At 39.0% G+C, this 21,873-nt stretch overlaps 1 protein-coding gene and 1 long non-coding RNA gene across 4 annotated transcripts in view; one reads left to right on the top strand and one right to left on the bottom strand.

The window, feature by feature from the left end:
* LOC108165986 (uncharacterized) overlaps positions 1 to 5,065 on the top strand; it is a 137,229-nt gene extending 132,164 nt beyond the window's left edge. The window contains exons 4-5 of one of the 2 annotated variants that reach the window (XR_014087737.1): positions 181 to 279; positions 4,982 to 5,065. This is a non-coding gene — a long non-coding RNA (uncharacterized LOC108165986). Of the gene's footprint in view, positions 1 to 180; positions 1,099 to 4,981 lie in introns of those variants that run through there. The other variant, XR_014087736.1, reaches the window with a different exon arrangement.
* faap24 (FA core complex associated protein 24) lies at positions 2,010 to 20,059 on the bottom strand. 2 transcript variants are annotated; one of them, XM_008402894.3, is made up of 5 exons: positions 19,847 to 20,059; positions 12,875 to 13,017; positions 12,634 to 12,789; positions 5,730 to 5,788; positions 2,010 to 5,652 (listed from the first exon to the last, which is right to left on the bottom strand). In XM_008402894.3, the coding sequence occupies exons 1-5, from the start codon at positions 19,947 to 19,949 to the stop codon at positions 5,589 to 5,591; spliced, it is 525 nt and encodes a 174-aa protein (XP_008401116.1). In that variant the 5' UTR covers positions 19,950 to 20,059; the 3' UTR covers positions 2,010 to 5,588. The 2 variants fall into 2 exon arrangements, with proteins under 2 accessions (XP_008401116.1, XP_008401115.1); XM_008402893.3 differs by lacking the exons at positions 2,010 to 5,652; positions 5,730 to 5,788 and adding an exon at positions 8,383 to 8,756 and having other exon boundaries at positions 19,847 to 20,056.
* Between the last annotated feature and the right edge of the window lie 1,814 nt (positions 20,060 to 21,873).

The raw sequence follows: 21,873 nt of genomic DNA, 5'->3' as shown, positions 1-21,873 counted from the left end.
TTAGGCTGTTGTTGTTGTGCTATAAGCTAGCTGCTAGCTAATGATTTTGCTAGCAAAGCAAGATAACTAAAAGCTTCTTCCCTGTACCGTTAATGATAGCGATCATTCTTTAGTATTTATTATGCAATAAGGGCACATCGCCCGTCCAAAACCGATCATGAATTGTTTTTTATTCAACAGTTCAACAATTCAGCGCACTTTGCACAAGGAGAAGCTGTATGGGAGAGTGATGCAAAAGAAGCCTTCTCTGCAAGCACGCCACAAACAGAGCCACTTGAGGTATGCAAAAGCACATTTGGACGAGCCAGCTTCATTTTGGAATAAGGTCCTGTGGACTGATGAAACAAAGATTGAGTTGTTTGGTCATTAAAAAAATGCCTTATAGATGGCAAAAAAACCCCACAGCATTCCAAGAAAAACACTTGCTACCCACTGGGAAATTTGGTCAAGGTTCCGTCATGCTTTGGGGCTGTGTGGCCAATGCCGGCACTGGGAATCTTGTTAACGTTGAAGGTCGCATGGATTCCACTCAATATCAACAGATTCTTGAGAATAATGTTCAAGAATCTGTTACGAGTTGAAGTTATGCCGGGGATGGATATTTCAGCAAGACAATGATCCAAAGCACCTCTCCAAATCTACTCAGGCATTCATGCAGAGGAACAATTACAATGTTCTGGAATGGCCATCCAGTCCCCAGACCTGAATGTCATTGAACATCTGATTTGAAGTGGGGTGTCCATGCTCGGCAACCATCAAACTTAACTGAACTGAAATTGTTTTGCAAAGAGAAATGGTCAAAAATACCTTCATCCAGGATCCAGGAACTTATTAAAAGCTACAGGAAGCGACTAGAGGCTGTTATTTTTGCTAAAGGAGGATCTACTAAATATTTATGTCACTTTTCTGTTGAGGTGCCCATACTTTTGCACCTGTCAAATTTTGTGTTAATGCGTACTGCACATTTTCTGTTGGTCCAATAAACCCCATTTCAATACTGAAATATTACTGTGTCCTTTAGTTATTAGATATATCAAACTGAAATAGCTGTTGCAAACATCCAAATTTTTAGAGCTAAAAATGAATAAGATTAATAGGGGTGCCCAAACTTTTTTATATGACTATATAAAAGTTTGGTATATATATATATATATATATATATATATATATATATATATATATATATGTACTAAGCCAATAGAGCATCAATATATCAATAACATTTGTTATTTAAGTTCTCCTCTTAATAATGGTTAAAGAAATGCTTAAATTAAGTGACACATTTCAACCTTCAAAAATAGCATTGCTTGTTTTAAGTGTTGCCATAATCATAGGATCAGACAAAATCAGAAACCAAACAAAAAGTCATGTAAAGGATCAGATTATGAAATGAATGTGCTGCCTGTAGTCATGTTTTATCAAAGGAATATCATTTGAAATGTATATAGGAATGATCCCTAATAGAAACTTTACCAGAAATCTTAAACCAATCTTTTGCTTTTGTTATTTTAATCAAGTTCAATCAAATAATCCTCATTTAACAAGAAGTAACCCGCTACACTAAAGGCTTGTAAAATATTATCAATAGTGTGAAACGTTAATGATCCGTGATAAATTAAGATCCTTTGTGATATATTCCATTCATGTAATAAAAGACAACCCTATTTTGTCTCAAATCAAAAACTGTAAATTATGATTATGAAAAATGTTTAGACATTATTACCTTGAATCAATAATTACACATAGAACTAGATTTTTAGTTTTATTCTGTCAATCCTTTTGACCCGCTTTAAGCAGTTACATAATTGCTCATTTGTAAACTCCCAATTTAATTTGAATCCTCGTATTTTCTTCTCATTTTAAAACCTCATATAATGATTAGCCTGTTTTACAAGAATAAAGTTAACCCTGTCACTCCATATTTAACTGACGTATTTTATTCTCATCAGGGTTTTTGTTAGGTATTTTCTGATATCTACATGGAAAAAGAGAACCACAGACAACGTATATGAGTTTTTAGCCAAGCATCTGCAGAAGGAGAAGACACAGTGAGCTGCTCCTACGAGCCGTTCACAGAGCGTTCTGCCAATCTTTGGGTAGAGCTTGTCTTTTATTATCAAACTTCAAAGTGGGAGGATAGGCAAGATAGACAGCAGAGGAAACAGCTGAGGTCGTAAAACATTTTACCTAAACACAGCAAAGGTCGTAAAACAATTTAACATCTGTCCCATGATCTGAGCCCGGTTCAAATCTCGGTCAAACTGTTTCACATGAAGATAACAGGCAGCTGTGACTTCCAGGTCAGTTCACACATACAGTTTAAAGAAGAGAACACTTTAAACTGGCGAACATTAGACTGAAATATGAACTAAAGTAACAACAAAATGATAATACCAAAAAATCCCTATCAGTTTTAAATCCCAAAAGTTAAACAATTTTAACCTTTGAAAAAGTGGTTCTTATGAAAACCCATCTGTAAAATATTTATTTAACTGAATTACACTCTTTTGTAGTGTTTATCACATTTATCAATGTTTTTGGCAGTTTTGGGGAAAATTTGATACAACTAGATTTATTAAATTATATAATGTTCAGGTTAGATCTTTCTGCATGACTTGGTTAAACAAATTATTTTGAATAATAGCAAGAGAGAAGCAGCAATCAAAGAATTTATTCCCTGTTTTAAAAAACTCTATTTGACACATGACATCATTGTTAATTTTAATGTATTCAATTAAGAATATTCAGTGTTACTTTGGAAACTCATTCGAATAATTAAAACATTTGTGAATTTTGATTTAACCTCTTTTACATTTTGTTGGACCAACCAGGGCAACAGACAAACAGGACCGCCCCTGAGTCTCAGTCCAACTTTACATGCGATGTTCCATTTGCCCCATCAGAAGCTGTCCAGGGCAGCATTCAGTCCCACTGTGCAGAAAAATCTGGACAAAGTATGTGGCCCCCCTTGACAGAGCGAGGGAGAGACGGAGAGATACAGCATGTCATTGTTTTCAAACCTCTGTCTCGCGTCGGGCAGAAGCCATAGGTCTTTTCTGCCATAGGAGACCCTCAGAAACGACGTCTGGGTCTCGTCCTTTAGCCAGGTGTTTCCTCAGAGATCAGAACCCTCAAGCTGCAATCCGTCCTCATGTGACAACAGGAAAAATCAATCCAACCTCACTGACCTCTGCAGAAGCTGTAAATCGTCCAATAGGTCTTTGCCCTCAAACAACAGTCCAGCAGGTACAATTCATATGTGCAGAAAGTGCAAACGTCCAAGTCATTGCGGCTAAGAACAGCGGAGGCCTTTCTCCTCACCTCCTCGCACGGCTCCGAGCCCGCAAAACCCGGCCCCCACAGTCCCCGTCAGACCACAGGAAGCAGCACTGCTAGAGTAAAACACAAAGTAAATTAAGAAAATAGAAGTGTAAAAGACAATTAATTATAAATTAACTGTCTTTTCTGTAGCTTGTGATGTAGATGAAGAGTTGCCTCTTCTTTTTGTTTCTTTTTTTCTTGTTTCAGCCAGGCTCAGGGTCATTGGAGTGGCTCAGATAACGTCCACTGCCTGAGTCCCTGAGCTCCGAAGAAAAGATAAAATAGAAATGAGTTAAGATGATGTTTCAGAATTAACCGATTGTGGAATCAACTCCTCTCAAGAATTAAACTCTAATTATTAAAAATGTAAACAAAATGTTGTATTTCCAGCTACGTACACTTTTTATAAATTGGTTATTCAAATGCATATGTAAAATAATTAATTCAATAGTGTCCAATTTTACACAAAAGCATCCTTGTGAAATTGCCATGCTTTAAGACAACCAGTCAAATTTCCTTAATAATTTAGGTCAAAAAGAAAACTAATCAAATATTATTTATTCCATTAATGAAAATATGACCATTATCCTGATATTTTTCAAAACAGCTGAGTGTTGTATTTATGTATTGTTCTTTTTAGAATTTAAAAAATTGTTCACATTTTGTCAGAATTTTTCTCCATGTCCCTTTAGCGGCTCCATAGAATCTAAAGTACTTTTAACCAAAATGTTCTCAATGGTAACAATTACATCCAACTGTAACTTTATACAATTAAAATTAGAGGCGATGCAGGAAACTCATCAATCCGCAAATAAACATGGCATAGATATTGATTTAAGCTATTCAATTTTACATTACCAATTTTAATTTAGTAAGAGCTTCTATAAAACTCTGTATTTCAGTCATGCAGGAAGGCCCAGTATAAGAGCTCATTAAATAAACTCACAATATACCAATGTCAAATGAATAAATTCATAATTAACTATATCTTTGAACCGATTAGTAATTAGGGTCTATTTCTTCTCCACCCCCTGTTGATATAATTTAAAAAATTTGAAAGCAATTTTGCATTTGTTACTATTCTCCAAAACTAAAATATTACAGGGTGTGTTACAAGTTTAATATGATAAAAGGTAAGGTTAATAATAACAGCATTTAAGTGTTAGATAACTGTTATTACTCATTGTCAATTCACCATTCTCTGACTGTGTATAAAATAAACAGCCTCCGATCGGAGAGTAAATCAACTAGCAGCAGCTTTAGCCACAATTGGGAAAATATGTACACCGTTGTCAGTCAGTGTTGTAACGTTAAAAGGTTCACTTTCTGTATCAACTTTAATAAAACAGTATTTACATGTTAGCCGTTATTAGTCATTGTCAATTTACCATTCTCCAGCTGTATTCAAAAGAACCAGCCTTCGATCGGAGAGTAAACCAGCTAGCAGCAGCTTTAGCCACAGTTAGGAAATATACACGTACACCGCTACCTTTCAGTGGTGTGTTGTTAAAAGTTTAACTAAAATCACTTACATCTTCCAACACTGTTGTTAAGAAAAGCATTTTAAATATTGATTTAAGCGCTACCTGCCAAATAATTTACATATTCTGATGTGATTCATAATTTTTCCATTTGTTTTGTTGTCCATCTTTCTCAACAGTAGCCGACCTAACAACCTACCATGTCTGAGATGGTCTTGTTCCTCTGTCCATGGCAGGTTCAGTCAATCAGCTGTGGGACATCTGCTGCCTAGTCAAACTATCATGGGTCTCTTGATTTAAAAGGAGAAACCAGTACAGAGCCTTCCTGCTCCTGCAAGTCACACTTCTTGGATGAACACTCACTACTTCTAGCAGCTGTTAGAAATGAAATCTTGGTGTAGCTATTCTGTAATTAATATCTATATGTATCTATTAATAAATGAATTGATGTTGTGTAGAGTTCTGTAAAACCTATTGTAAATGGCTTCTCTTGAGTAATCTAAATATGTGCAACTTTTACATTTAAATTGCTTCTTTTTGTAAATTTTACACATCTGGCAACGAAGTATGTGGAGGAGAGGAAATGCTAAAATTAAAGCTGCCATTGTGGAACAAAGACATAAGGTTTGTGGCTGTTTCTTTAAAACATCTATTTAATAATGATATTAAACACTGTACATGATTACTACATTACACAAACATAATTACCACAGTTAACAATTTAAGTCATTGATAGAGAAAATGTATTTACAAAAGGTATATCAATTTTATTTCAACAGTATGTACTCAAGGTTTCCAACTTAAGAAGACATCCATGTAGGGTCCTTGGCGTGTGCCAGTCTGCAGTGAACTGGTGGATGACAGAGACAATGGTAGTGAGCAGTTTGAAGCAGAAATCCCACCATGTGATCCACAGGGTTTTCCCACCTAAGCACAAACTTCATGCACTTTGTTTCCACAGGCACCACAGCAGAATCAAGTGTAATCTGTTAAAAGGGATATAAAGTTGTTATTCCTATGTTATCAATTTTATACTGCCAAGTCTACAACTGCAGGAAGACAAAGTAAAAGAAACTTAACCTTCATTGGAGAAATGTGAAGTTAATGAGCTAATATATATATATGCAGTGCAGTTATGCACAGCCAAGATACTGCGCAGAACCCTCAAGCTCCCAGGCTCTGGTAGAGGACCCGAGCTCAGAGGATGAAAGAGAGAGAGACAGAGAGAGACCAACCGTGGAGGGTGAGAAGGGAATTTATATTTTTAGATAGGTCATCACATTGACAGCGTCTTCCTCCTCATGTCTTGATCGTAGCAAGAGTTTAACTTCTCAGGGCGTGATGGAGTAGCGGGTGTTTGGCATAACTGTCAAGTTTTCGACTTGTGGATACAGGTAATCTCGCTACTGAGCGGGTGTTGCTCACTAATCAACCTGGTTAAGGTTGATGACTGATGGTGGACCAACCATCAAACAACCATCCAATGGTTGGTGGTGGTGTGGTCCAATTGTAATGATTGAAATGTCAAAGTATAATCCAGTGGTTTTCAAAGCTGATCCCTGATCCTCAAGCTAATCAATTTTGAATCCAAGTATGCTGTTTGTCACCAACCAGAATCAAACTTAGGTTACCCCAACTTGTACCGTTTCCCTGGTTCACACAGTACAAAGCTTAACCTCATGGACGCTGTTCTTCCATGGACAATTAACTGTTGTTCTGACAGTCAAAAAGGAGTCAAGTATGTTAGATGTATCCCTGTTTTCTTAAATAAAATGTTATATTCATGCCATGTTGTCATGTTTAAGCTTGTGTAAACACATTTTTGGAAATATGTTCATGTAAGCTGCGACAGACTGGCGACCTGTCCAGGGTGTACCCTGCCTCTCGCCCGGAGCATTAGCTGGAGACAGGCACCAGCAGCAACCCTCCCAACCCCACAAAAGGGGGGTCGGAAAATGGATGGATGTTAATGTAAGATAATTTTGAATGACATATCCATGTCATTATGGTACCCATAATACCCTCGTCTCCCAATAAAATTGTGTATTTAACACCAGTGAATGGTTAATAGTATGTTAATGGTATGTTATTATGTAGACCAGTGGTGTCCAAAGTCTGTACTCGAGGACCGGCATCCTGCATGTTTTAGTTCTCTCCCTGGTGGTACTAACAACCTTTTCAGCTTGTCAGTGTTCCTCTTAGGCCCTCTAATGAGACATCATTTGATCCAGGTGAATTAAACCAGGGAGAGAACTAAAGCATGCAGGATGCCGGCCCTCGATTACCGACTTTGGACACCACTGATGTAGACCAAAAACTGTACATGAATCAACATTGATTCCTTAGCCTTCAATCAATATAAAATCAGCCCAAATGCGCATGCAGAACACATTCAGATGACGGTTGAGTTAATATTGTTTCCTAACATTGGTTCAATGTAAAAATGCAAACGTGCATGTAGATGCACATTCAGATAATGGTTGAATCAATACTGATTCCTTACTCATTCAATGTAACATCAACACAAATCTGCATGCAGATCCACAGGCAGATGATGGTTAAATCAACATTGATATACTGTCAGTTATGGTTCTTGATTCAACATGTATGTTACCGACCACTTTCAATTTCGTTTCAATGTCAGGCTTCAACGTAGATTCAATGTTTCTGCCTGACATTGTTTCAATGTTGTTTCACTCATATTGTGCTAGCTGGGAAATTTTTATTTTTATTTCCACACCTCTTTGCATCTGCAATTGAATGTCCCTAATACAGTAACTAAACACCATCATTTAAGTTTGCTTAAAGTTAATGCTAATTTGTTTCTATCAAATAATCTCTTTAATTTGCACATTTGCAATGTAATCATCAGCAGTAACTCAAAAAATTTAAAAATTCCTGTACTTAGCAAGCAAGACTAATTTAAATGTTCTTGATACCTTACACATATTTATGCAAAAGATTAACTGTTTCGGAACCAGTACTGACCCCTGAGAAACCCCAAAAGCACTGTCCAAACATGACAATATACTCTCCCATCTTCATAAATTGTTTCCTGCTTCCAAAGTCACTTCTCACTCAGTACAATACTACTACCATGATACCATACATTCCAATTTATTGATTAATATTTTTATGATTAATTGTGGCAAAAGCTTGTTTAAGATCAATGAATGCTCCTACTACACAATTTATGGTCTCTTGCTTTTGGGATTTCCTCAGTTGATTCAATTATTACCGATGATGTTGAACTGTTGATCTGAATCTGTATTGACTGTCCAGAAAGTAATTTATATTTTTCTATGAATTCATCTTATTATTGAATAGTTCTTCTAGTAGTGTGGAGAACTGTGGACGTAAAATAACTTGTCTGTCCCCAGTCTTGCGCAGCAGCACAACTTTAGCTATTTTCAGTGAATTCATGTATAAACTTCAAACCCAAGTATTTAACGTGGTTAAAGTGAGCTTCGTCATTTAAATTCTGAGGTATTAGCTGTAAACCCAAACTACTGGCATCACCAAAAATAAAAATGGTTTCATAAGACATTATTGTACAGTCATTTCACACATTTTAAAACAGTTGTGGTTAAATTTTTTTATTTTTAACAAAAAGATTTCTTAAAGTCTACACATTGAGATGCATTGCATCTCCATATAATTTATATAATGGCCCAATGAACACTGAAAAGTACAAGTCAGTCTTTATGTTCCAGTAATAAGGTTTCCATGGAAGAAGCTGTGGATCTGCTGGGCGCTCCCCTCGCCCACTATGGGCTCTAGCTCAGCGGGAGATGCGTTGGAGATCTCCTTGAGACTGGGAAAATTCTGCATCAGAGTCAAAGCTTTGACCCTGCCAACCCCAGGGATCTGCTGGACCAAAATCAGGGTCACTGAGTCCAACAGCTGACCTGAAGTCTTCCGCCTAAAAGGATTCTCTCTGCCCTCCCCGTGGACCTAAAGATAAATGATAATACATTTTATTTGTAAAGCGCTTTGCTAAAAACTCAAGACACTTTACAGGAACACTGTAGTATAGGACGTCATGTAAGCACAGGAAAAGAGAGCTTGAGTTACTATGTGTATACACAAGATAGTTTCAAGTTAATAAAAACGACACCCACATGCTACACGTCTAAATATGAGTAGCATATTTAGACATGCTACACATATTTAGATGTGTAGTATGTGGGTGTCGCTTTTATTAACTCATGAGTTTTATTAACGCTACCGCTGCGTAGTGTGCTCAGTGTAGCTTAGCCTAGCACCGAATGTCAGACATGACGAGGAACGGCGGGCGGGACTTCCTTTAGAGGTCCACTCACCCTGTGGGCCGCACTAATATTATACTTTGATATTACGGTGGGGGCCACGAGACATCGTCATGCGGGCCGCAATTGGCCCGCGGGCCGCGAGAATGAGACCTCTGCTGTAAATTGTTCTGATTTCCTTGTGAAACAGAAATATTTAGACATGTGTAGCATGTGGGTGTCGTTTTTATTAACTTGAAACTATCTTGTGTATACACATAGTAACCCAAGCTCTCTTTTGCTGTGCTTACATGACGTCCTGTACTACAGTGTTCCCAGGGGCGCGGTAAAGGGGTGAGAGGTGATGACGATTCTAGGGGCCCTGACAAGCAGGGGGCCCTCCACAGTTTAATTATTTATATTTTGTTCATAGACATAAAATAAAAAAATCAGGGTCTTGTCAAATATAAAATTAATCATATTCAAAGATTCAAAGATTGTTTTCAGCAGTAAAAATTTAATGTTACCCCTCCCAGACCAAAAAACACACATCCGTTTTTGGCCTGTACTCCCCCCTGAATCTGCATGAAATGATTTGTTCCTGCAGTCAGTAGAAGCTGCAGCTGAATGCAGCGGCGACTGTGGCTTTTGCTATGCTGCTAATAATAGTTATAAAATCAGGTTTTCAAAAACAAAACAGAGAGGGAGAGAGAGAAAAAGGCAAGAGTGTTAATTTATAACCCAGTTTTTCTCCAAGTAGACTGTGAGATTATCATCCATTTAGCATAATTAGCTTAGCTACAAAACTATTGTTTGCCTCCATTTCACTAGCATTTAATGAATTAAGGAAAAAAATTACCAACATATTCACATATTTAACTTGTTCCCTGTGCCTTTTACCACTTAACAGATGAGTGAGTGAGCAGAAGCTCTAAACACGTCCCTCCTGATCCGTCCTCTCCTGAGTGAAATTAAAGCTGCAGTATGTACGTTTTATATAAATATTTTTTTCACATTTTTAAAACTGTCATTATATTGTGACAGAATAGTATGAGAGGTAATCTGTGAGAAATCCATTTCCTCTGCCTTTTCCCAGTGCTAGAAACAACCAGTCAGTGGCAGGAGAGTTTTAGTGCTGTCAATCACAATCTCATGTGGTGCTGCAAACAAATTCTTAAATTCTTTGTCAAGGGGCCCATGATTTCTGGCAGCGCTCCTGACTACGCTTGTAACAATAGTGCGGCGGATGATGGAACAGTGCGGTACTAGTTGCCCTTCCCTGCAGTCGCCATTCCGGTACTTTTTACCATTAACAAATGCCACGATCAAACGCAGAGAAAGGCGACTGCTACCGGGTCTTTAGCCAGCTAGCAACGTATGCTGTCCATACGTTGCTAGCTGGCTAAAGACTTCTATAAAACGTAGAACAAGAGCGATGTCAAGTGGAATAAACTTAGCCTGAAGTGACCTAATTCCGATTTTTTTGACGTAATGCGACCTGTATTTGATCTTTTCATGACAGTTTGAACAGCACTGGTCGGATTCTTTTCGAATCTGACCCATATCCGATACGTATCCGATTCAAATGCGACCTAACGTCCAGGCCGCATTCATCCAAACTGAACGTCACTGATACTGATAATCCACTTTGTTCGCCAGTCATGGATGGTGCGCTGTCTGTAATAATCCCAGAAATTTTATTCCACGGGAGTTTCATGTCATCCACGGCAGCGCAAACAGAAGAGAATAAATCTGTTCCTCTTGTTTGGTTTTTCAGACTCTTGAGGTCAAGTAGCTCATCGGTAACGTTCATTTCGTTGTCCACTCCTCTCAAAAAAGTAACTGAGCAGTGTCAGAGGCGTCTGTGCTTTCGTCGCAAGCTAACGAAAAAAAGTCAAACTCCTTTCCTCTGACCTCCCAATTGTCTTGATGTCTGATGACACTTCTTCAACCCTGCGTGCCACAGTGTTACGTGCCAGGCAGACTTTGGCAAACTCTTGCTGCTTCTCAGGACAGATTTTCTTCACCATAGTCATCACGCGTCTTTGATAAATTCACCCTCGGTGAAAGGTTTGCAATGCTTTGCGATCAGCACGGCTACCTTGCAACTAGCCTTTGTAGCTTCTCATTTGACTCTCGGGCTCTTGCAAAATGTCGCTGCTGTGAGATTAAACTAGCTTCAAGATGCTTCAGTTTCTCGCTGCGTTCCTTCCCTGTGATCTTATCGTATATGTCAGCATGTCTCCATGGTAATGTTGCTTCACATTGAACTCTTTAAAAACAGCCACAGCCTCTTTACAAATAAGACAGACACAGTTGTTGCATATGTCAGTGAAGAAATAGTCTAATTTCCACCCATCCTTGAACTGTCGGCCCTTGAAGTCAACTTTTTTGTTGATAGTCGCCATTTTAGAAAATTGAGGGGAAAGAGTCACACGGGCTGCTGCCCTCTAGTGGGTAAATGAGGAACAGCATTTAGTGTGTAAGCTACGCCATATGCAGGTAACAGTACTGCTGCCCGATGTATTAATTCTACGTGCGGGCCAGACGTTATTGATTTTATGACAGAGGCTGCGGGCCGGATGAAATTTGACCACAAGCCGGACCTCATTCATACGGAGTTTCCCGCTGCTGCCTTAAGCTCTCTGAGCCGTTCAGAGGGGGTAGAGGGAGGAAGCGCTCTGCTAAATGCGCTGTGGTGCGCCTTCAAAATAAAACCATGCGAGTGGAAAATTTTAAAATTCTTTGCAACTGCAGTGAAATTATTTGGGGGACGACGAATGTGACTGTCTCTAATATTGGGGGGGACATGTCCCCCCTCCGGTTCCTACACCTATGGTGGCAGTGAACGGCCGGCAAGAAAAATCCGATTTGACAAAAAATCGGAATTGGGTCACTTCAGGCTGCAGTGTGAACGCACCCTAAATTTTGTCACACCTCATCATGTCTGTCAAAAAGAAAAAATAATTAAATGTTGATGGCATTTAAGGATATTTTTTTAATGTTTTTTGTGGAATCCCTTACGCGGCCCAGCCTCACCCAGACTCTGCCTCCAGCGACCCCCAGGTAAATTGAGTTTGAGACCCATGATTTACAGCTTTAAATAAAGACTGATTTTATCTTATCAAATCATGTTCTTTGATTTCTCCAGTGAATTTAGCACAATTCAGCCTGATCTGCTCTGTGAGAAACTCCGGAAGACACAGATAGAGGACTCCACAATCACCTGGATCTATGACTAGCTGACTAACAGACCACAGTTTGTGAGACTGAAGAACTGAGTGTCTAACCAGGAGGTCAGCAATACAGGAGCTCCACAGGGAACTCTAGTCTCACCATTCATTTTCACTCTGTACATTTCAGACTTTCAGCACAAGTCCGACTCACTCTTTTATACACGAGGCCCCAGGACTCTAACATTAGACCATTCAAGTCTGCACACATGAAATATACATTTAATGTTCTGCATACCTCCATTACCAACACATGCAAGTTATCTGCATGTGATATATGTAAAATATACTATATCCAAAGAAAGATACATGGCTGTAGGTCTGTGATCCAGATCAATATTAGATACTTACAATCTGAGTGATGAGCTGTGAGGCTTCTGTTTGCCCACTAACTGGGAGCAGAGACAAACCTAAGTCAAACACCACAAATCTCTGCAAAGCAGAGAAGTATTGCTCACTGAGCCGTGTCCTCTCCACTAATACCAGCTCCTGAAAGCTGCTACTGGCCTGAAAAACACAAGAAGAACAGTGAAGACCAGTGAGAAGGTTTGCATAAAACTATACTGCCATAGAGCTCACTGGCACCACCTACGTTTCTGTATCGAACCAGCTTCCTTTTGTAGCCATTTCCTGCTATTATGTCACACTCTGACACGTAAAGAAGCCTCGTTTTGCTGGGAAGATGAAAATCTGCGACACCCAGCTCCTTTTCAAAGAGGATTTTCACACCTCCATCTGCAGAAGAAGTTCAGCGAGGTGACCGTTGGGATGCGAAAAGATGGCAGGAGTTCAAACTGATAAACAGTAATGTCGGTTCAAAAGTAGAAGTCATTATTTAGATTTACTACATACAGAGTGATAGATTTCAAATCTATTTCTTTCAAGTGCTATGTAATTTGACAATAATGGCTAACAGCAAACATCATGGCCAAGACAACCATTGGGAAAGCTCACAAGATGTGGACTGCAGCTTCAGTAAGAGCTTAAAGAGCAACTACACAGAGACATACCCAGGATATGGATTATAACTGCAGCATTTGTTGTATTAAGTCACTCCTGAACCACAGATAATGTGACTTTGTTGGTCAAGACAGAGAAAGGGCTAGGGGAATGGTATCTGACTGGTGATTTACGGCCATCAGATACCGTTCCCCACCCTTTAAAACAGGATGAATGGTATCTGATGTGTGATTTTTTAGTCATCAGATACCGTTCTCTCACTTTACCACAGGGGGAACGGTATCTGATGGGTAATATCGAGCATTAAAATGAATTGCCCTGTTTTTAATTCATATAACACTATCTATCAATCGATCTAATAAAAATTCCCTTATTACCCTCCGCGGGTGGTCTGTTTCATCCTCTGAGCTCGGGTCCTCTACCAGAGGCCTGGGAGCTTGAGGGTTCTGCGCAGCATCTTGGCTGTGCCTAGAACTGCACATTTCTGGACTGAGATGTCTGATGTTGTTCCTGGGATCTGTTTGAGCCACTGCTCCAGTTTGGGGGTGACTGCCCCGAGGGCCCCGATGACCACAGGCACCACTGTGGTCTTCACCTTCCAGGTCTTTTCCAGTTCCTCCCGGAGGCCCTGGTATTTCTCCAATTTCTCATGCTCCTTTTTCCTGATGTTGTAGTCACTTGGTATTGCTACATCCACCACAACGGCTTTCCTCTGTTCTTTATCCACCACAACAATGTCCGGTTGGTTCGCCATTACCATCTTGTCTGTCTGGATCTGGAAGTCCCACAGGATCTTAGCTCGGTCATTCTCCACCACTTTTGGGGGTGTTCCCCACTTTGATCTCGGGGCTTCCAGTCCATATTCTGCACAGATGTTCCTGTACACTATGCCCGCCACTTGGTTATGTCGTTCCATGTACGCTTTCCCTGCCAGCATCGTGCACCCTGCAATTATGTGCTGGACTGTCTCAGGGGCCTCCTTGCACAACCTACACCTTGGGTCTTGTCTGGTGTGGTAGATCTGAGCCTCTATTGCTCTGGTGTTTAGGGCCTGTTCCTGGGCGGCCAGGATGAGAGCCTCTGTGCTGTCTTTGAGTCCAGCTTTCTCCAGCCATTGGTAGGTTTTCCTGACATCAGCCACTTCAGTTATTTGTCGGTGGTACATCCCATGTAGGGGCTTGTCCTCCCATGATGGTACTTCCAGCACCTTGTCTTCTGTTCCCCATTACCTGAAACATTCGCTGAGCACATCGTCCGTTGAGGCTTTGTCCTTGATGTATTTATGGATCTTGGATGTTTCATCCTGGACAGTGGCTCTCACACTCACTAGTCCTCTGCCTCCTTCCTTACGGCTCGTGTACAGTCTCAGGGTGCTGGATTTGGGGTGGAATTCTCCATGCATGGTTAGTAGCTTCCTAGTCTTAACATCCGTGGCCTTCATCTCTTCCATTGGCCAGCTAATTATTCCGTCAGGGTATCTGATTACTGGTAAGGCATAGCTGTTTATTGCACGGATCTTGTTCTTGCCATTGAGCTGGCTTCTCAGGACTTGCCTTATTCGTTGGCGGTATTTGACTATATATATATATATATATATATATATATATATATATATATATATATATATATATATATGTGTGTGTGTATTTATTATTATTTGTTTCACGCAAAAACGTGTGGGGTTGGCAGGGTCAAAACGTGACGAAAGTGTGACAACTTTGCCAGAGTGACGAAAGTGTGACAACTTTGCCAGAACCGGTTGTTTGAGCTTTCACGGTGTCCGTAGTTCTCCAGATAAGCGCGCTGAACAAGCGCGTGCTTGCTACGCGCGTGCTTTCTCGGTGCGCGTATTTTCTCGCCTGAGAGGTGCGGAGCTTCAAGAAGACGCAACGGGAAGACCTCTTGTGCGAAATTCTGTTCCCCTGTGAAAATCTGTTTCCCCTGTGTCGGGAGCGCGCCTGACCATTTTCCTAACAGCGTAAAATACGGAGCCCTCCAGGGGACAAAAGGATTTTTTTTCTTTTGCGTTACCTCGCAATACTTTTTCGTTCCCTCGCAAAACTTTGGCGTTCCCTCGCAGTACTTTTGCATTCCCTCGCAAAAGGTTTTGCGTTCGCTCGCAATGATCTACTGATCAGTTCATGCGGCATAATTGAATACTGTAAGCCATTTTTACGGTGGCCGCCGTACTTTCTGCTTTAATACAAGCTTATAAGGTTTTTCCATGGACTATTGAGTTATTATCGCTGGGTAATCAGTCATCTGATTGTGTCTCTGTTGGGTTCGTAGTCTGAATGGTTTAAAGGGCTGCTTTCAGTGCCGTTCCATCTGAGCTTTAACAGACATAAACATTCAGTAAATGAATCGATTTTCAATCAGTTTTTTGCACCAAAGCGTTAATAATAATAATCTCGTTTTATTATAAAACACAGCAAACTAATGGTGGTAGAGGGGCTCACTGGGTTAACTCGGGGAATCTCATCTGTCCGTGTATCAATCAACTCCAAATATATTCTTTGTTCTGTCACAATTATCGATTTATTTAATTTTGATTATCATGCTCCTAACTTTGCGAGGACTGACCACCTCGCTCACCCGCTTCCTCATGCACACAGAGCCAGCAGCCAGTAACCTTCCCATTCATACTTCATGACAGTCACGCCCACATCGACACGCCCACCACCAGGTGTCAAAGCCGCTGCTTCTGTCATATCAATAATTATTTAATTCATATGGCTCCTATAGAGCCTCAGTGAAAACGTGTTTATTATTATTAACTCTTTGGTGCAAAAAACTGATAGAAAATCGATTTATTTACTGCATGTTTATGTCTGTTAAGGCTCAGATGGAATGGCACTGAAAGCAGCCCTCATTCAGACGAACACAATAGACACAATCAAATGACTTATTACCCCGCGATAATAACTCAATAGTCCATGGAAAAACCGCACATAAGCTTGTATTAAAGCAGAAAGTACGGAGCAAAATATTTTAGCTCTTGAAGCCACCTGAAATAATCTGTTCCCCCTACATAAAATAGAAACAAATTAATTTACCAGCAAATCTTTAACTGCTGGTACATAGTGTTCTTGAAGACGAGAATAACCTAGTCCAGATTAGAAGTGTCAGATCTACTTTTAATAACTATAGAAAATGAAATTATTGTACTTATTAAGTTACAGAAAAACAATTTTCTTATATAATTGTTTTCATATTCCATGTTGATGTATTATGTTTTGGCTAAGTACATATTTTTTTAAAATAAAAACATACAAGTTATAGTAATCATGATAAAAAAAATTTAACACTCAAAATAAGAATATTAATGTTATAATTAAGAATAAGTCTGTTAAGGATAAGTCTCACAGCTATGTCCAACCTGATGCTGTAGAACGCTGCAGTGGAAACACAAAAATCCACAACCTCATTTGCTAGGAGTTTTTCTGCAAACAGAAATGTACAGTTTCATTTAATGGTTCAAAGATTAGGTAACAAAGAAAGTAATTCGCTGTACATGTCCATTTTATGTAGGGGGAACAGATTGTTTCAAGCGGCTGAAAGAGCTAAAATATTTTGTTCCCCCCTCCTAACTTTGGCAAATAAAGAGCAAAAATTTTCAAATTTGCTGGATTTTTTGTTGATGATGAGATGAATGAACACAGTTAAAGACTTGCTGGTAAATGAATTTGTTTCCACTTTATGTAGGGGGATCAGATTATTTCAGGCAGCTGAAAGAGCTAAAATATTTTGTTTCCCCCTCCTAACTTTGGAAAATAAAGAGCAAATGTTATCAAAATCACAGGATTAGTTGTTGATGATGAGAGGAATCAACACAGTTCAAGACTTGCACGTAAATTAATTTGTTTACATTTTTTTAGAGGGGGAACAAATTATTTCAGGTGGCTGGAATATCCATTCTCTCCTCTCCCCATAACTTTGAGAAATAAAAAGCAACTGTTTCCAAATTCTCAAAAATTGTGTGTGATAGCATACTAGACATTTCCTTAATCCAGTAATCTGTCATATTTTACATTAAAACGGGATTTAACAAAAAGTCTACACTCTGATCTTTTCAGGAAGTCTTTATTTTTGTGCCCTGCTATCAGCCAGCTGCCATCCTCTTGTATCAGAAATGAAAAATTATGAATGCACAATACGTATTGGAAACCGGTGTTTGTTGACTGACTTTTATTTGTCAGGCTTCAGAGACAAAAGTTGAAAAAAGATCGATTCTCTTCGCGTTTAAAATAACACAAAACAGCGTAAAAAGACCTCGTTTATTTATTTATTTATTTTATTTTGATAGCTGCAGATTAAACTGAAAGTTACAACATTGACATGATTATATGGGTAGTTTTTACCGAGAAATCGATCAGAAGCGCCATAAAAATGGTCAGATCCGCCGGATCCACCTCTCTGGCTGCAATGCGCGCTCTGACACAGGGGGAACAGATTTTCACATGGGAACAGAATTTCGCACAAGATCGTATCTGATGGGGAAACGCGGATCGACGTAACACCGGTGTTATAGATCAACTGGTGGCTAAATCAACTGGTTGAAACCTATGCGCACCGCAGATGTTTCCAAATTGTAGGTGGCTGTGTCGATGCCTGATGAAAAATGCTACTTGGGTGAAAAAACCGTTTGCAAAACTTTATTATAAATCCAATTTAACGCAAATATGTTTAATGTTGCATGTGAAAATTACGTTTCAAAACAATTTTCTAAAGAACAACCTTCATTGCGCTTCGAAAACACCGCATTTGAGCATAACCAGATCAATGAACAACACAATCCCATTCACATTCAGGTTCACCAGAATACATCAATTCCAACTCATGAATAGCTGCAATGTAAACCTAAATGGATAGTTTTTGCTTTTTGTAACCAGCACTGATCAGAAAACCATTGGAATTAACTTTCAGGTACCTGTTATCCGAGTTGCTTACATAACAGGTAAGCAAAAGGTAAACAGTAAGTGTCGCATTGTTTAGCGACACTTACTACCCACAGTAAGTGTCGCTAAACAATGAGGTGGTTGCAGGCACGTGCAGAGGGAGGGACTGGGGGTACTTGAGCACCTGCCCTTTTTGCTCATTGCCGCTGTTACGTCAATCCGCGTTTCCCCATCAGATACGGTTCCCCTTGCGTCTTCTTGCCGCTCCGCTCCGCCCCGCCCACGCGGCAAAATACGCGCGTGCTCGTAATGAGCACCCAGAAAGCACGCGCGTAGGGAACTACGGACACCGTGAAAGTTCAAACGATATGTTTCGGCAAAGTTGTCACTTTCCTCACGTTTTTGCGGGAAACCAATAGTAATAATACTAATAACAATAATAATAAAAAAATAATAGTAATGATAAATACATATATGTCACATATGTTCTATTTATTATATATATATATATATATATATATATATATATATATATATATATATATATATATATATATATATATTTTATTTTTTATTTTTTATTTTTCCCAGGTCCACGGACCGGGGGTTGGGGACCACTGATCTAACGGACACCCCGCGCTTTAGGAAGCAAACCTGGATTAACTGGTGACGCTTTCAGAATCTCAGTTCGAGTGAAGATTTTAACCTGTTTCTGATGTAAAAGTATATAAGACAATGTTTTTTCCCAGATGTCTCATTTGGTTTAGAATTACGGTCATTTGATGTTAAGAATAAAGACGTTTAGTTAAATTACGAGAAAAAAACATCAACAATAACGAACAAATGACACTGTCACATAGATCTGCGGTAGCATATGTCTTCTGTAAATGAGCTAGGAAATAAAGTGTAACATTACAGAAACAGTTAAAAACATTTCGCTATAGTTTCTGTGGATATGTTTGAAATATCACAGTATGATGAATATGTGGAAAAACTACACAGCCAGTCGATCTTTTTAAACATTTTATTTTTAATCCCAAGGTTCTTCAACATTTATGTCGGTTTTCAGGGATTCTTCTTTGCTTTGAGATCTGGTCATGCCACATCGAGATCTATTTCGATCTTCATTTGACGAGTTTCAACCTCTGAAGCTTAAGTAAGGACAAGTTCTGCGTAATTTACATGCTTTGGTGGTTTTGCAGATTAACTTTAAAACAAAAAAGGGCAACATACCATATTAGACCAATAAAGTCTTTCTAATTAGTTATTCCCGAGATCTTGGTGGTTGTTTTACGGAATCGGATAGTATTTTTGCAAAGATTTGTAGTTCTTTAAGCTTATCGGATTGTTTACTTCCTGGTTCGGTGAGGGGGGGGGGGGGTCCTAAAAAGCCACGCCCACAGAAACATCAGTCTTTTCCAGCTGCCACCACCAGTTGATCTATAACACCGGCCCTTGAGGACCGAGTTTGGGCACTCCTGGTCTAGAAGTTCACAAACTTAATAAGCCATCCTTGTTTTGGAGAGAATGTGTTTATTCCTATAGCCCTTTAAACCTGCACTTTTCTCATTGTTCTGTCATTAAACATCAAGGAGAATCAAATACAGATTTCTGTTCTCAAACTGTGTACTGGCTCTCAGTCATGTAAGACATTCAGTGCTCGCCGCTGAAAGTAACAGAAGTAAAAGAATAAAAAAGCTTTTAACCTTTTAGGGCCTGAAGAAGAGACGAAGTCCTCCATTTTTCATGGCAAAGAATGTGTCCGTACGGAAGATCTGAATTCACCAAGACAGCTGCTTTGGGATCCATCCTGCCAAACACTGACTAAATGTTTTCAACCTGTTTAAGTCTCTTCGGCTTATTTTCAACCACCTCCCATCCCCAAGGAATGTTTCTTCTTCTTCTTCTTTAGTTGATGTTGATAGCAACGTACATTAGCGCCATCTGTTGGAATGGAATGTGAAACAGTCGAAAATTTCTTAGGCCTACATCTTATTCCTGCCTCGTAGCAAGAGAGTCCAGGTCTTGTGCGAAATTCTACCGGATTTGAATCGCAGCCTGTTCCAGTCTATTATCTATCAGTTCCAAACAAAGAAATTAATCAGACTAAAAAAGCATATTATATTAAAAGGGCAACTGTAGTACAAAACTACAGAGAGGATCTTATAGAATCGATATTGAGTCTATAACAGAACCATTAAAATCAGGCCTGAGCAAAGACATGTGGAGAAGAGCTGGTGCTCAAAGTTAAAAAGAGGCACATAGAAAGATCTCAAGACACTGTAAACAACATAACAACAACCCATGTCAATCAAGAATCTAATCTGAAATTGAATCATATGTGCCATTGTCATTATGTGGTGACAAAGCAATTGTATTTATGTATGTAAACTCCTAAAGTAAAACTATAGCTATTTGATAAAAGAACTTTGAAGTTGTTTTGTCAAATAAAATTACTCATATCGAGAGTAACAAGTCCCTCATTAAAATTTTTACTTCAGTTACATTGTTCTTAATTAAAGGAGCAAATTTTAAAGTAAAAATGAAACACAAAATAGTATTGTATATTTTTAATGGGACATTAATTTCCAATATCTTCTATCAGCTGCTGATAACCTCTCCCATGTCAGCATTCATCTCTCACATCAACATCTTTTCATCCTACATCTATGAAGCTTCTCTGTGGTTGTCCTCTTCCTGAGAACCTGGCTTTAGATTAGGAAAACTATTCGTCCAATATTCCACTGTCCTTCCTTGGTTTTAAATAACTGACTCCAAACTAAACTCCTGGTTTTCTGTTTTCAGCTTTAGTCTTGCACTTTTAACATTTTCTGTTTTACTTTCTTTACAGTTAGTCACTATTCTTTTTGGATTCTTTTTTCTGCTCAGTTTATTTTGCCAAACATTTTTGATTTTTGTTACTGATGTGTGACTTGGACTATTTTCTTTGAATTTTCAACAAAGACGAAAAAAACAACAACAAAACATTGCCATAATTCCGCCTTTTAACTCCAAACATCACGTGCAGCGACCAAACCCTTCAAAAGGAACGTGCATTTGAAGGACACAGCAGAAGGGCCGCAGGTGTGCGAGATTGGAGAACGCAGATTTTCTGAGTGGAAGAGTTTAAGCGATTTCTGGTGAGTAATAAGTTGATTTCTAAGGCGGTTTTGGCATAATCTCTAGACTGTGAGTAGATTAAGATGGCTAGTTGTAGTGGGAGAAGTTCAGAAGATGAAAATATGGACACAGGTTGAGCTTTAGTAGATAATAGAAAAGGGGGAGGAGGGAAATACAAGAGTAAAAAAGGACTAAATGTAGGCAAAAGATCTTTGGAAGATGAGGAAGAAAGTGTTGAGGTAAGGAAGAAAAAAAATGATGGAAGAATTTAAAGTTATATTAAAATTTAAAACTGGACAAGATATGAATGGGGTCAGTCCGATCAGTTTATCAAATGGACTAAAGAAAGTTATCGGAGATGTGGAACTGGCTAAAGTTTTAAGGGCTGGGAGCCTTCTTATTATCTGTAAGAATGTTGAACAAAAGAATAAGGCTTTAAAACTCCAAATGGTATGTAAAAAAGAAGTGGTGGAAAGGAGGGTAGTGGGGGAAGAAAGAGGAACAAAAGGAGTAATATTAGGGATCCCGATTGGAGAAAATTTGGAAGAACTAAAGAAAACAATAAAAGGAGAAGAGATTTCAGGCATAAAATGATTGCAGGCTTTTAGAAATG

Source organism: Poecilia reticulata, chromosome 6, assembly GCF_904066995.2.
Source record: "Poecilia reticulata chromosome 6, P_reticulata-male-v2, whole genome shotgun sequence".
Classification (NCBI taxonomy): Eukaryota; Metazoa; Chordata; class Actinopteri; order Cyprinodontiformes; family Poeciliidae; genus Poecilia; species Poecilia reticulata.
Note: the sequence above shows the minus strand (reverse complement) of the source record. Positions and strands in the feature narration are given on the sequence as shown.